The 16,815-nt window shown below is 39.0% G+C and overlaps 1 protein-coding gene across 1 annotated transcript in view; it reads left to right on the plus strand.

Moving 5' to 3' along the window:
* Positions 1-12,532, plus strand: part of grm3 (glutamate receptor, metabotropic 3) — a 49,517-nt gene extending 36,985 nt beyond the window's left edge. Inside the window, exons 6-12 of the mRNA XM_087798222.1 lie at positions 2,183-2,425; positions 2,549-2,738; positions 4,728-5,037; positions 5,121-5,314; positions 6,951-7,083; positions 8,724-8,901; positions 10,662-12,532. Coding sequence (XP_087654348.1) covers positions 2,183-2,425; positions 2,549-2,738; positions 4,728-5,037; positions 5,121-5,314; positions 6,951-7,083; positions 8,724-8,901; positions 10,662-10,738 — 1,325 coding nt within the window. The 3' untranslated portion in view covers positions 10,739-12,532. The remainder of the gene's footprint in view (positions 1-2,182; positions 2,426-2,548; positions 2,739-4,727; positions 5,038-5,120; positions 5,315-6,950; positions 7,084-8,723; positions 8,902-10,661) is intronic.
* Positions 12,533-16,815: the final 4,283 nt, after the last annotated feature.

A 16,815-nucleotide genomic window follows, 5' to 3' on the forward strand; every position in this document is an offset into this window, starting at 1 on the left:
CCTGATGCTTTTCAACATCGCTGTAGCTGCACATTTGCCCACATCTGTTGAACTCAAGGACAAGAGGCCAATCTGCCTCACCGTGATATTATGTGGAAGAGCTTGATTAACAATAAGTGGGTTAAGATGAAATGAAATACTGATGACATGTTCACCAGGTCGTTCGTATGACCTCCTCAGATCACAGTGGTGCGACATCGCCCTTCAACAGACTGTTTTCTAGCTGCCATTGTGGAAATAAATTCTTGTTCTATGGTGCAGAATCAATGAGCGGAAAGACTCTTGTGGTATGAACATTGTCTGGCCCCTTATTTTGAACTGTGTTTTAAATTTGTATGTATCTCTCATTTATTCCTCTCTTTAAACGTCACCGTAAAAGATTGGCGTCGATTGGTTAGTTCGCCTCTATAATATGATGAAGAGCAGTATTTCAGTCTGAGCCCATTTACTACAGAAAATGAATTGAAGATGCCTCTATAGTGACCTAGTTAACTAGTTAAATGTAAACTAGTTGCTTGTCTTGTTTGGTATAAACCCCCCTTTTACACTTCCTGATTGTTACACTTAAAGTCACACACACCTTCATATCTCAACCTGCAACCTTTAAATAGTTTAACTATATTTTTTTTCATGTTCATGATTTTATTTCATGTTTAAATGTGTCACAACTCTACTGAAGCCAATTCCAAATTGTAGAAACCTTCACTGATAATGGCAATAAAAAAAAATCTGATTCTGATTCAGTTAAATGTATATGCAAGATCTCCACTCAAAGTGATACATGAGTCTGCCATCCTTTAATAACTAGTGATGGATTGATAAGGGCTCACGAAACATGATACGAAATACTGTATCACGATACCTCATCCGCTGTTTCGTGAGACTCCATCAACCCATCGCTGGTAATAACCAAATTTTTTTACTAATTCATTTGATGCGACTTGGTTGTCATCCCATTCTTTAACTTTTAAAACTGTTGCAGTGTATTAAAATGAACTGTAAATATAAACGCCAGGGGTTAGGATGGCCTATAGCAGTGGCCCCTGATCCCCAGTCCAAGAACCATTACCGGTAATTAAGACATAATAAAGAAAGAATAAAATAATTTATTAAATTTCTGAAAAACGTTGTATTTTCTCTTAGGTAACATTAGCCAATGACTCTTTATACATCAAGACGCTTGTTTCAGTCACATATACTCAAAAATAAACCTGTAAACAAGTGGAAAATGATTTTTATATGAAGGTCAGTTTGGATTATACACTGTCAAAAAGAGTTGTGGACCCCTTGTCTATAGGATCCTCCACTGAGCATTATTTACATTGAACTATAATACTAATAATAAATAAATAAATGGCCGGTGAAACTGTCGGGCTGATGACCAAACACACATTTTTATAGCTGGTAGGGAACGATGAACCCGCCGCACTTTCCCAGGCCACATCATCATTTGGCAGGAGAAGAGGCGGCTCACAATACGCAGCCATGTTCTTGGTCTCAGCAGCAATGAGTTGATTGCTCCACTGTACTGGCAGAAATGTCTCTGTCGAACTGACATGCACTTTGTCTTTGTCAAAACAACCGGCGCTGCCTGTCCTCACGCAAACAGCACAAGTGCCTGTTTTTCTCCCGGTTCTTCTTTTCTTTCCTGTGATGCTTTTAATGGTTCTAGCTCCCTGCCAATTTTTCAATCTCCTCAATTTCTGCATCCTCGGGGTAGATGGTAATCCTCTCATAACAACTTGTATACAAACCAATTTGGCAGTTTCAGCAGTGTACCTCCCTCACATGAGAGACCCCAGAGCTAATTCTATCTATGTGTGGGTTGCTGTAGCGCTGCCCAGGGATTCACACACGTATGACTTTATCGGCAGTTTGCTAATGATGCATTTGGTAATAAACTCTGTTGGATCGGAATATAGAGAGGTGTCTGGAAATATATGCGACCGAAGGGGTGAACGGGAGGCCATTGATACAACGAGACGTCACCGAGGGTTGTTATTATGACCGTCTCTGACCCACGGGCCTAAAAGCAGGAGTTATTGTCTCCACCTCAAAGCTGCTTTGAAAATAGCATCAATGACACATCAATAGCTTGATTGTTTTTCGCTTTAATCTCCTCTTGCACTCAACTAATCGCTCTCTCTTTTTGGGATCCCCCATCTCTCATCCCTTTTTTCAGCCCCTTTCTCGCCCCCGGGCACCGAAACGGCGGTGAAGTTCGATTCCCAGGGTGACGGGATAGGACGATACAACATCTTCAGCTATCAGCACACTGGCGACCGCTACAGCTACATGCCTGTGGGGGAGTGGGCAGAGACCCTGAGTCTGAGCAACGATCTGATCCACTGGCCTAAAGAAGCCGTGCCCACCTCTCAGTGCAGCGACCCCTGCGAACGCAATGAGATGAAGAAAATGCAGGCAGGTAGGAGGAAGTTTTTTAACAATGTCGATCTTTTTTTTCTCCCCCGGGAGACAGCGGGCGTAGCGATGTTGGGACACTTTTTCAAAATTGTCATCCTGTGCGACGTGTAATCCTGTTTCCAAGGTGAATACTGCTGCTGGATCTGCACCGCCTGCGAGCCTCATGAATACCTCGCTGATGAGTTCACATGCTCGCCCTGCGCTCCGGGCCAATGGCCCACAGACGACCTAACATCCTGTTACGAGCTTCCCGAGGACTATATTATGTGGGAAGATGCCTGGGCCATCGGTCCAATTAGCATCGCCTGTGTGGGGTGAGTGATCAGAGCCTATCATGTCACACAGTGTCAGAGGTTTACATCCACATCATGGGGGTTTCATTCAGTAGAATATTTCTTATTGCCAGTTTAGATAGAAATATTATCGTTGATAATTTGTCTAATAAAGAGATACTTCACTCATTTTTTTACTCGCCCTTTGGGTTGGGATTATTTTCAGAGTAATCCGTTCTTTTGTAGAGTTATAGGCAAAAATTAACTACTATCTCCATGGTGCTATTGAAGCCTCGAAGAGAGAAACTGTTCCGTAAAAAAAATAAAACAAGTTTTAATTAAGCTTGTTTTAGCAGATGTTGCTAGGCGCCTTCTTCCAAAAAGACACACTTCAAAACATCCAAACACACTGCTCGTCTGTAATGTAGATCTTGTTTTGAAGCCTCGACATCATGAATTGTTCCTTAAAAAATTAAACAAGTCTGTATTTTAAGCTTTTTTTCTTATAGCCGAGGCCACTGCGTGCATTGACACTTTCAATGTGTTTTAGTGAGAGACTGATAACCTTTTAATTACAAACTTAAAATATCCAGATTTATTTGGGGGTTTTTTTTCAGAACAATTCCTCATTTCAAGGCTTCAATATAAGATGGACGTTACAGACGAGCAGTTTAGAGGTTTTCCGGTGTTTAAATTTGTCTTTTTGGAGGAAGATAAATATGAAAACAACTGAGCTCCAGTCACTACGTTAAAATGAACATACATTTTCATCTATAAAAAGAAACAGATTATTACCTTAGATGTGTGATGAGTGAATTTTGAGTGTACTTACCATTTTTACAAGGTTGAATACACAGTTCGAACAAGTGGACATTTGATCATTAAAAAACTCTCTAAGGCATTAATTTAACCACGACAGTTGGAGACAATTCAGGTTTTCTGACTCAAGCTGTAGAAAACGCCGCTTGTGTAGGTTTCATTAGACACTTTAGATTTCTCAGTTATTTTTGCATATGTGAATTTGATTCCTGATGATGGACTGGCAACCTGTCCAGGGTATCCCTCACTTTCTTTTTTAACTATGTAGCTGGAAAAGTCTTCAGTCGTTCAATCTTTTAAGGGAATGAAAGGACGACAATGAGTCAAAGAAAGAAAAACTCATTACAATGATCTTTAAACTCAACTGAACTGACAACAATTTATTCTGAATTGGCCAAAATTTGATTTCAAATGGTATCAAACAACTTCCATTACATGATTATACACTTTAATACTGCTATTACTGTCAGCTATGATGTCCGATCTGAATTAATATTAGTCTTAATATTTATGGTATTTACAAAATGTGATTGTTTGTTAAAAAATGTCCGTAAAACGTCTAAATATCTGTTGTGTCTATTGACATTTCTCAGCTCTGAGGCATTCTTTTCAAAGGATGAAAAAAATTTAATCTGAGCTCTCCAGGGTGAGGGGGTGAGGGGGGGGAGGAACAGTTGCAACTGCTCTCTGAGGAATTATGAAATCAGCAAGGAACTTCTAAATATATTTGGATACCGTGTTCACCGACTTGAATTGTTCTGTTTACTTTCGGGAGGCCGCGCTCACTGTCACATGTGGCTTTTCAAGGGGAGTCGGTAATAATCTTGTGAGAAGCATTAGACGAAAGAGGGAGAAAATGGAGAGGCTTAAAACATGATTGCAAAATTAGTCACGCCGAATCTAATAAATGAGTTTACGATTGCTGTTGGCACTTAAACGCATTTCAATGAGCAATCAGGAGATTTTCAACTACACGTTAGCAAAATTAGAACCTTATTAGACTAATATTGGATTAATGCAGGGATGCTTTTCGACGTCACGGCAGGCGCTTGGAAAGAGGATCGTAACAGAATTTAGGAGATTCTACGCAGTCACATGATAGATGTGTCGCATTACAGCGTTTTAGATTTAAGCTTATTTCGGTGTCACTTAAAAAAAAAACAAGGTCTGGAGATGCTTTGAGTGATCTTGATTCCCTTCTATCGATCTCAGGTTCATGTGCACCGGTCTGGTCTTCTGGGTCTTCATCCGACACAACAACACGCCGGTGGTGAAGGCGTCCGGCAGAGAGCTGTGCTACATCCTGCTTCTGGGGGTCTTCATGTCCTACGCCATGACTTTCCTGTTCCTGGCCAAACCGTCTCCCGCCATCTGCGCCCTGCGCCGCCTCGGCCTCGGCACATCCTTCGCTGTCTGCTACTCCGCCCTCCTCACCAAGACCAACCGGATCGCCAGAATATTCAACGGGGTGAAAGACGGAGCGGGCGCGGTGAGGCCACGCTTCATTAGCCCGTCTTCTCAGGTGAGCGATCGGGGAGCACGGGGCGTCCTCGCCCTCGGCATCACTCATTCGGACGGACAACAAATGACCCTCCTGTTCTTCAGGTGTTCATCTGTCTGAGTCTGATCTCAGTACAGTTGGTGATGGTGTCCGTGTGGCTGCTGCTGGAGGTCCCCGGGACGAGGCGGTTCACGCTGCCGGAGCGACGGCAGACGGTCATTCTCAAGTGCAACGTGCGAGACTCCAGCATGTTGCTGTCACTGGGATACGACGTGCTGCTGGTCATCCTGTGTACTCTGTGAGTGAACATGCCTGACTATGACCACCGTGTATGCCGCTAGAAAAAAGCACTGGAATGGTGCCACAAGGATCTCATTTCATATGTATGTACAGTATATATGGAAACAGTACCTATATTTAAACTTTATATTTTGATTTAACTTGAATTTAAACAATTTCCCAAAGGAGACCTCCAGAGGGATCAGTACAGTTCTATCTATCTATTTATAAATCATTGACACAACTTTCAAGAAATATATTGAACTCATGCCATTTTTACCATGAGAATACTGTGTAGATATTGTTGTACCACCACAACCGGGCTTATATTTAAATAAATTGATTATAAACTGTATTTTACTTTCCTTTTTTTCCAGCTATTCACACTTTAACTAACTGATCGGGAAAAGCAAGTAGTAACCAAACAAAAGAAGGAACCCTAAAAACCTACCTGAATCAAATTAAAATTCCAAAAATGAAGCATGTATTTTTTTTTAATTTAAATTTATTTTAATTAGAATTTAGATCGCAGTGTACAACACACAGCATTCTTTGATTTCCTTCCTCATTTTAACATTAGAAATAAAACAAATACAAATTACAAATAAATTGAATAAAATAAAAAATGTTAACAAAGGGAATATCAATTATTTTTCACAAATACTTTCAAAGAACAAACAAAATAAGATAACATGACCTCCTAGGCAGAGGTATTTGTTGGATGAATTGAAGCAAAGGTTCCGTTTATGAGAAGCTTTAAGCCTTAAGACACTCTCCTCCCTTGTCTTCCTTTATCCCCTATAAACTCGAAACACAGTCCTCGGTTTCTTGAAGTTTATGAAAATATAAAGAAAGATATCGCGGTCCGCTATTTTAATTACAAAACCTTGTCAATAAACAAGCAAGGAAGAACAAGCAATCCAAAGGAGAGAGACAGAGTGAGTGATCGAGGTCAAAATACTGTCTGTCTCCACGCAAGACAACTGCCGGAGACCCACCACCTGAATATCAAATATAGACCTGCAAACATCCAAAACAAATATGTTATCATAAAATGTCTATCATGTAAAAGGTGTAAGTAGCTTTCATGCAACAAAAAAAAAGAAACACAAAGTAGCATGTTATTTAAAAACACCATTTACATATCCCAATTCATTTTTTACAGCATTTCGTTCAATGTTGATCATGCAATAATTAAAAAAAAAATGATATTTGTACGGAAGGGAAAGATCTAGTAAATATATGATGTACAGTCATTTAACTAGTAATTAAAATCCTATGATTATTGAACAGAGGAAGCTATTTATTGTAAGTTTACACTAAAGGTAAAAACACAAAATATGTCAGTTATTAATTAAATGAAGTTTGGAGGATTTCAATTCAATTCAATTTTATTTAAAGTGTCTTATCATAACAAAGTTATCTCAAGACACTATACAGTTGAAGTAAGACTATAACTTCAAATATGATTCAAAATATGATTTGAGAGTATTGTCAGGCCGTATAATTATTTAGGATGTGTTTAATAAATGACTCACAAAATAACCTTGAAAGTTCTACACAGCTTCCCATCGAGCAAACTTCCATCAACTTTTATTAGTTGGATTTGAACTTAAAGTTGAGTTGAGAGTTCTGATCAGATGTCTCCTCTGCAGATATGCCTTCAAGACCAGGAAGTGCCCGGAGAACTTCAACGAGGCGAAGTTCATCGGGTTCACGATGTACACGACCTGCATCATCTGGCTGGCCTTCCTGCCCATCTTCTACGTCACCTCCAGCGACTACAGGGTATTTTATCGGTACCGATACATTCAAAACGCAGCTCAATAAAAGCACTTTTAGCTCATTTCTGAGCTGATATAATTAGTTCATTATGAGCCCCCCGGGGGACTCGCCCGGGTCACAATGAGCGCAGGTACTGCTGCTACTTCCTAATCTGGCTGGCAAACATCCCAGCTCCGCAGTGCTGCGACGACAAAAGAGCCAGACTCTGTCAAAACGCTGACACATGTCCAGATTTGCCGGCGAAAAGGGAGCGAGTGTTTACCTGATCCATACAAATCTTCCACGTACACACACCACATGGGAGGAACCGTATCAAAGGGTCTGAGAGGAGAGTGCTGACTCCAGGACTACGCGTTTGATCCCAAAATAAGAAATGAGAACGAAACACACTCTCGCTCTTTTTTTCCTGCCCCTCATTTCTGGGAAGACTTTTTCTGACTAAGATGATTCACACCGAGATTGCACGTTTCTGCTGTTTTCACCTTTTTTCTATTAGAGGAAAATCGTTATCAAAACTGACTTCACTGTAGTTACTATTTTAATCACTCTTGTAGACCAAAAGTCAGATTTATTTGTAGTTTTTGATCTTGTTTGTGCTGATTTGTGAAGTGGAGACATTAGAAATCAGGTAACCAGATAAAAGTAAGTAAGTAAGTCATTTTGTATTTCTATAGCGCTTTTCCAGACCAGGGTCACAAAGCACTTAAACAATCAAAACAATACTCACTAAAATATATACTAAAAGAAGAAGAGGGTGACGAACATGAAGTTTATGGACGGGTTAAATGAGCACATGAAGAGGAAATTGACAATAGGTGTGAAAATAAATCCCTATTTTACCTCCAATATTAAATTGATACTTAATTTATTAATAAATATTTTATTTTGTTTTTTTTTTAAAACCTGGCTTTATTAGCCATGTTGGAAGTCAAATATAACATCCGTATGTCACTGTGGCATTTCAGATTCAGATTGCACAGGCAAATAGAGTAACTATGGCCAGCAAAAAAACAACACCCACACAATTTGAAGCATTTCGGCTTCCAAAAAAAAATAATTGTTGTTTTCATTCAAATTGTTTTGAATTTATTTGTAATTTTCAAAATATTTTATATCTCATTATATATTGCGATACTATGTGACTTGAATTTCTCCCCAACTTGACCAAATGATCAACATATGTAAAAAAAACTACCTATTGATCCAGAAGTGTATGACATTGATTTGAGGTTGGCCATTTAATTTACAAGTGTAGTTGGCGATTGTACAATTAAAGAACTTAAACTTCTATCACCATATGTAACTAAAAGTCCATGAAAATGTTGTTGAACAATACTTAATAAAAATAAATAATAACAACGACCTGAGCGGAATATGAACCTGTTCAATTACAGAATTTGTAGCAAAACATTATATGTGTTGCTAATGCTATTAGCTTCTGCTGTTAGCAACTGGCTACATGCTAACGTCACTTACCAAGATGCTACTTCCGTGTAACCAAAACTCTTGTTATTCTGGCTTAACCAGTGTTGTTGTTTTTTACAGAGTTTATATTTCTTGTCGAAAATGCAATTAAACAACATAAATTGGCTTCAAATATATATCTATATTATCTATATTTGTAATTCTTTCTCTCTCTGCAGGTTCAAACCACGACGATGTGCATCTCCGTCAGCCTGAGTGGCTTCGTAGTGTTGGGGTGCATGTTTGCTCCGAAAGTTCACATCATCATGTTCCAGCCGCAGAAGAACGTGACGAGTCATCGTCTGAACCTGAACCGATTCAGCGTCAGCGGGGCGGCGACTACGTACGCTTCTCATGGTGCGTTTGAAATACACGGAAAATAATGTCGCCTGGAAGTGTTTGTTCTGTTTGGGTTCACTTTTTAACAATAATATTGTGTAACTTTTCCTTTTTTTGCCATATAGTCACATCATCAATCTGTTATTAAATAAAAATGTGTGGGTGTATTGTGTGTATTTGCATTTTTATGTTTTGGTGTGTTGATGTTTTTCAAAGTGTGCTAGAATGTCTGGTGTGTGTTTTGGTGTGTTGATGTTTTTGAAAGTGTGCTAGAATGTCTGGTGTGTGTTTTGGTGTGTTGATGTTTTTCAAAGTGTGCTAGAATGTCTGGTGTGTGTTTTGGTGTGTTGATGTTTTTGAAAGTGTGCTAGAATGTCTGGTGTGTGTTTTGGTGTGTTGATGTCTTTCAAAGTGTGCTAGAATGTCTGGTGTGTGTTTTGGTGTGTTGATGTTTTTAAAGGTGTGATAAAATCCTTGGAGTGTGTGTTTGCATTTCGTTGTGTTCAACTTTATGACAGTGTGCTGAAATTCTTGGTGTGTGTATGTATTTTGTTGTGTTGATGTCTATGAAAGTGTGCTAAAATCCCTGGTGTGTGTGTATGTATTTTGTTGTGTTGATGTCTATGAAAGTGTGTTAAAATCCCTGGTGTGTGTATGTGTTTTGTTGTGTTGATGTCTATGAAAGTGTGTTAAAATCCCTGGTGTGTGTGTATGTATTTTGTTGCACTGATGTTTTTAAAACTGTACTAAAATCCTTGGTCTTTGTGTATGTGTTTTTTGGGATAAAATCCCTGGTGTGTGTATATGTATTTTGTTGTGTCTATGTTTTTTGAAAGTGGGCTTGAATGCCTGGAGTGTGTATATTTTTGGTGTGTTACAGGGATGACATCTAGTTTGTGTTTAAGTGTTTGTGATTCTCCTTGGCGTAGGTGTGCGCAATTGTGTTTTTGATTTTTTTTCCTCCTATTTGGCCGATTATGTATTAAAGATTTGTGTGTTTGTGTAGGTGAGTGTTTGCCATTAAGTGTAGGTGTCTAGCATTCTGGATCTCCATTTAGATAGTTAGCTAAATAGCTACATACTATCTGGTGTGGGTTTTCAAGGGTTGTGTACACATGTTAGCTTGTATACGTGTAGGTTTAGAAGATTGTGTTTTGGTGTGCGTTTGCTTAGGGTGGTTTATTGTGCCTAGCTCAGTCACTCTACTTGTTTGTGTAAAGATTAATGTGTTTTAGTATATGTGTCTAGCACTTCCATTTATCATGATATTTTTTAAGAGGTTTGTGTGTGTGAGCCTGAACTAATGTGGTTTTAGGGTAGTGTGTGTTAGTGTGGGTGTTTTGTGTTTTTGTGGCAGGACAGGACCAACATATATTAGTGAAGGAGTGTGTAAATGTGTGTGATGTCATGGTATATTTTAGTGTAGATTTCTGGATTTTAGTGTATGTTTTGTCCAGAGCAAGTGGGTTTGCTTGATTTGTTTTGTTTTTGTAAGTTTGTGTCATTATAATTCACCTAAAACAGTTTTATAAAAATTGTCTCTTATGTACTAGTGGCATCACTTTTTTAAACTTAGAGCGCCATCTATTGGCCTTTCATAATGAAGACACTGTATCATGATACCTCATCAGCTGTTTCATGAAGCCTCATCAACACATCACTAGTCTGTAGTTCAAATATAGCAGTACATGGAAAGGGATTGATTATACTGGGATTATTTTTCATGTTTTTGTGAGATATACACGTGAAATATTCTTATTTTTTCTTCTGTATTCCAGCTTCTGTCAGTGCTCACTTCGTCCCCACCGTGTGCAACGGGCGAGAGGTCGTTGACTCCACCACCTCTTCCCTGTGAGCACAACCAGTCCTGCTCCCGCGACTGTTACCCCCGATCACCGTCAGCGCCCCCCCCTTCCTTCCTGCTCCCACAAACACTCTCCTTGTGGACTAGAAACCGTATCGTTTACAAATGTAGAAAGTGTGTAACTATAATTAAATTATTTTCTAGTGATGTAAATACTTGGAACATTGTTGTAAGTAGAGAATCAAAAGAACAAAAAAAAAAATGTTTTTAGGAGAGACTTTTTTGGAGCCTTTGTTTTTTGATAGCTTTGTTATGATGTAAATAGACATGACTGGCTTGATCAAGGTTAGGAGGGCGACGACCCCTCGCTGTGGACGCACATACGTGGCTCTGCTCGCCTCACCTGCAATACCCCACAGAGTTTTTATTCTTTTTGTAGATCTCATTGTAATAACCAATGTTTGCATTTCTATTGTCTTACCTGTACATTTGTAAATACTATGACCGATGGTTCAAACAGCACAACGCAGAACTGAGATGTTTGGAACAGAAAAGGACGGTTCTTGTACATGACGACCCATCCCGCTCATCACGGTGGCACAATAGTATTTTTAGTTTTAGGAATTAACCCTTTCACATCTTGATAGGTGTGTCCTGCATCTTTGATCTGTGAAGCGTTTTACTGGAAAATGTGTTTTTTGATACAAATGTTCTTCTTTTTTCTTTTTTTTCTATTGCTAATCATTAAATCCCTTTATGGAAGTGGCCATAGATTCAAACATGTGTTCATCAAACATAAGCGATTCAAGTCACAAGACCCGTAACATTTTAGCGTTTATTCAAATTAAAATTACACTTGATTTGTTGACGTTTACGAAAAATATGACTGTTCTGTCAATATGTGTTTACAATGCTCCGGAATGAAGGTTTACCTCATGTAAGGGATGAATAAAAAGAGAAGGAAAAAAACAGTCTATAACATTTTTATGTATATATATATATATATATATATATATATAAAGTGATCCAAAATGTTTAAATGTGGTGAATAACATGATGCATTTTTTAAGGATAATTCAATTATAAATGTTGGGGTTTTCTTTGTTCTAATTTGTTGGAAAGTCCCATTTAGAAACTAATATATATTATCTTCTTTCTTTTTTTTTAAACAAAAGTCTATTCTGTAAACGTTTTTACCAAGACACTGTTTCTTTAAGTTACATCACAGACAGCAGATTAAAATAAAAGGAATACAAATCATTATTAATGTTAATAATCCAAAGGCACTGGTTTATATGAGTGGTCCTGATTAAGACAAAGCAATAAAATAAACTATGTAATCATTATTATTATTATTACGTTTTCTGAGCGATTTAGGGCAGATTGTGAGGTGGATGGTAGAAAGTAGCACATTGACAGTCAAGCTAGCACAACAGCAACGTAGCAGGAGTTCCAGTTGCCCATCAGACAGTTTGATGAACACATGTTGAATTATTTAAGGGGAAGTGGTAGCTGATGTTTTTGTGCCCTCGGGCACAGCACATGGTGATGTTTCGATTACGGCTATGTGCCTTAATGTATGTTTATAGGAGCTCCAGGTGGAGCGCGAGAGAGATCGGTTTTTACATTTCTGCTTGTGTGTGACCTCACAATAGATGTTTGAGGGGTGGACGGAGGTTGTCGTGTCCCCCCCCCCCCTCCGCAAGCTCGCTGTCATCGATTGTTCACCCGTTTAAATCTGAGGAACTATAAGGCTGCAGAGAATTTCTCTAACCTCCCCCCCCCAAACCCCTTCATTTTCTGTGCAAATAAAACAATAAGTGGATATTTCACATGGCAACTGTACCGCGGTCGTCTTCTTCAGGGAATCTCTTTGATGATTGAGTTGACGGCGCGTTGACTCGGGTTGATCGGAGCGAGCGGTTGTACGTGTCTTTGCTAAATGTGTTGACGTTTGGAGGCAAGAGAGTCGCAGCTGGCCCCAGCCGTCCCACGGCGGCTCGCAAGAGGAAGCCGAGCAAACGGTGTCAGCTGTTGCCTCGTCGCAGATAACAAAAGATGGGAGAGAGAAACTCGCATGTTTGACGATGTCCATGTCACTGAGCAAAGATCTGGCTGAAAGTAAAAGTGGAGGATGATTCCCTGAACACGATTAACTTTAATTTAAGACCACAATTTAACAACATGGAGTTGACGCACTTCTAAAGGTATTTGCTAATAAATACGATTTTTTTTAAAGTCTGTTAAGATTCAGATTTATTCCTTTAAAATAATTAATAATAATAATAATAATAATGAACACGACGTCGCTTTTTGATCCTTCGATGTCGGCTCTTCCTATCATTGTGAAGCAGAATTCACCGAGCGATTCAAATGTGTTGACTTTTTTTTTCTAGAAGAATCACAGGGAGCCCAGAATAATGGAGTTGAGGTTTTTACTTGGAAACGATCTTTCTTGCAAAAAACTATTTACAGAAGAATAGTGTTTTAAAGTCATTTTACCATTGGTTAACTGTATTTACTGATCATTGAGTCGAATAAAATAAATGTACACTCATTTAACGAATTAAATGTGCAAATGTGTTTGTTTTAAATAGGGATGTAACCCAAATTTATTCAAAAACAAAAGTTTTGACTGAAATCAAACTGGAATGGCTAGCTTAGCTTTATTGCTAACATAGCTTTATTACTATCTTCACAGCTCATGCATCTTTTTTTTCTTAAACATGAAAACATGAAAACGTTTAAGATTTTAAAAATCTACATAAGATAAGATCACATTCGTCATAGAGAAAAGAAATTTGTTTTTTGAATATGATTTATTTTACGTATTTATTTTGCTGAATTGCTAATGTTGGTGGCGTAAACATTGTTTCAAGTGATTTACAGGTTGTTTTTTAGTTTCTACTAAAGTCCAGCGATCCCATGATACATAAACATTTTGGAAAATGATAAAAAATATCCTCGATATCTTCGCCAGAATAAAAAAAAAACACTCAATTACGATTGAAGAAGCAAATTCACGTTTTGTTTGTTTAACCTTTTGCACTGAAATGTGAAACGTCTTCTTCACTCACACAAGTAATTGAATGTTAAATGCTAGCAACTAAAGCGACTTAAGTGGACAGATTTTTTTGGTTCTTTTTCAGAACAGTTGTTTGTTTTTTAGAATTCAAATCATCCTCTCACAGAAATGTAAGATTGCTTGTTCCGCGGAGGAAAACCCAACACAGACCGCTTGTTGGCGGGAAAGTCGTTCACATTTCTCGAGCGAACCTTTGCACTTCACTCCCACATCAAAGCTCTTTACGTCGAGTACATCGTGTCTTGGAACACATCGGCGACGCGTTTAAAGGTTGTTTTTCTGCTGGTCATCACAAACAACAACAGGAGAAACTGTATATCAGAAGGTTCAACCATTATCAGAACTGAATAATAAGTCTGCGTCGTCACATGAATAACCAGGTTCATCTGGTCGGAGGCGCCCGTCTCTTAAAAAAAAACACAGCTTCTGATCATCACACTGAATGATAGATTTGAGGAATTTAAGGGGAGTTTTGACGCGCCGAGACCAGACGACCTACATCGAGGTGTGTGTTAGGTGCAGAGGTGTCGGGGAGCTGCCGGATTATGTAAAAGCACTCCCACAGCCCAGAAGTCGCGTCGCCTTCAGACGAATCCCGAAGAGCATCTGAGAGATTCTCCGTCTTTGTTAGCAGAAGGCTCAGCCTTTTCACTCCGCCATCCTCCTGCTCCCACAAGATACACCCCGCATGCCAGGTTGCTACGGACAACCAGCGCCACATCCGCAGCCGGAATGTCTATTCGTCTGCGAGGAGAGGAGGGGTGGAAAAGCGGAGGAACATAAAGAAGCGTTCTGGTTCCGATCCCAATTGGCAGCGACGGATGAGATCTGGCTCGGGTCCTGTACTCTAATCCCGATTTAAATGGCTGCACTTAACCCCGGACTCTCCTGTTATTTAGTCTAGAGACTAGTCCCGGGTACAGCGGTCCCACACTCTTCCTCTGGCCCTCCTTCCTTCACCCTTCCACCTCTCCCTCGCCACTTTTGTCCGCCTCGTTTAGCCACCGAGTGTGTGAATCTAGGCGCCCCCGGTTCCGTCTCTTGCCAAAAAGACCACCTAAAGCCAGAACAACAGATTGGTCGCCCCGCACTTAAAGTGAAGCGTTCGGATTTTGGCTGCCCACCTGAGAACCAGCCCACGTTGCAGCTTCGAGGACGCTGGATAAATGACAAATTTCGCTTCAAATGCTGGAAGCCAAACTCAAAAAATGGGAAGTAGATGTAAAGGATGGTCTGGAAATAGACCATCGTGCTGCTCTTTCTCAACCTCCGTGTGGTCCGCGCCTTTCGTGGCAGAAACTCTCTTAATTGGTTTTACCCTTCAACGGCAGAACACTTGTATTCAGCCACTGCCAAAGACCATGTGCCCTACAAGGGTCTCTGTTCTGCAATCCCTTGTCTTTGGCCTCCATCTTTGGAAGGAAACAACATCTCGGTGGTTAAACCACTCCGAGGTGAATCGAGTCAATTCTATGGACATTAACATGAACTACCTCTTTGTAGGGATGGGATTCTAGCAGTGTTTGATCGTGAGAAGATGGTGTAGGAAGCTTTGAATTAGGGTTTAATATATGCAGGGACTCCTTTTCAAAACAATGTCTTACAATTATTCAGATAAACTCTCCCAAATTAGTGAATCCGTGAAGTTTATTGCAATGTAAAGTTTGATGATAGATATCATTGAACTCTTCTTCAAGACTATCCATCTTTCTAGAAACCACTACAAACCAGACTATTTTGACCTACACTATGAAAGGTAAGTGGTCATAATGTTATGGCAGATCAGTGTTTCGTCCTTTGGTTGGTTCCAAAACCCCTTTTCAAGACGGTATACTCAACAAAATTTAGGAGATTAGGATTTTGGCCTTAAAATAGAGTGTGATCTAAAAGGCTTACACGCAGATTTCCTTTCGCCAAACAAAGTGTTGCATGAAAGTTCTACTTCTGTCAACTTCGTTTTCCTTCCAACCTCTGACGACACTTACAAAAGCCGCGATCGCCCTCTGGTGGACGGTGATAAAATCATCGAATACATTTTCTTCAGAGTTAAAGTGTTCAAAGAAAATTCAAACTTCACTCAGTTTGAGGTCTGGGATTATATTCAGAGTAAACTGTTCCGGATTAGAGTTCTAGGAAAATGCATTCAATGTAGCGACTGGAGCTCAGTTGTCTTCATCTTCGTTAAAAAAAAAAACACATTTAAAAACATCCATGTACTTCCATGGTGCTCATCTGTAACATCCATCTTGTATTGAAGTTTGCCTGAGGAACGGATTACTCTGAAAACAATCCCAACTCTTAGTCAACATGAGGTTGAGTAGAAAAGGAACTGAATTTTGGCTGAACTATTAAAAGTTAAAAAAGGTAATTAAGCAGCCTTTACGCTTTATTTAGCTTCAGGAACCATACATCTTTAAATCCTGTAAGTATAATAAAGTAAATAGCTTATAAAAGGTTTCTGACATGATTGTTCAGCTTCAGGGGAAATAGCCAGACAGTTGACCATAATGGGCTCGTGCAATGAGAGTTCAACAGATTCAATTTTTGGCACAAATTTATATTTAACCGGTGTTGCGAGATTTCCCTTATGTCCTCCTGAGGCCACCATAGTTAGGAAAACATTAATTTAAGCGTGCAGTCTGCAACTACTTTGTACTGACTTCAATAAAAGTTATTTAAGGAACATGAATATGTTCCTTAAATACATTTTGAGTTAAAATAATATTTTAAAATAATATATAATAAGTTAGCGCAATCTCTTCAATAAAAATATAACAATTTAGAAAAAATAAATTGTAGTTTGAATATCAAGTTCATTTTTCTTTCCAAAATTATTTACTAGATGACCCACAAAAGATAAATGTACTTTGATTACCCGTCAATTTAAATTACGATATGTAGACTTTACTTAAAATGAAGTAATAATGTGGTAAATCACACATACATAAATATATGCTTTGCAAAATTTCAAAATTCTTCAAATTTTCCCAACCAGTATTTTGTAGAAGCTCTCATCTGCTGCCCTTTTTGAATGACAGATCAA

This window comes from Callionymus lyra, chromosome 8 (genome assembly GCF_982586985.1).
Source record: "Callionymus lyra chromosome 8, fCalLyr1.hap1.1, whole genome shotgun sequence".
Taxonomy (NCBI): Eukaryota; Metazoa; Chordata; class Actinopteri; order Syngnathiformes; family Callionymidae; genus Callionymus; species Callionymus lyra.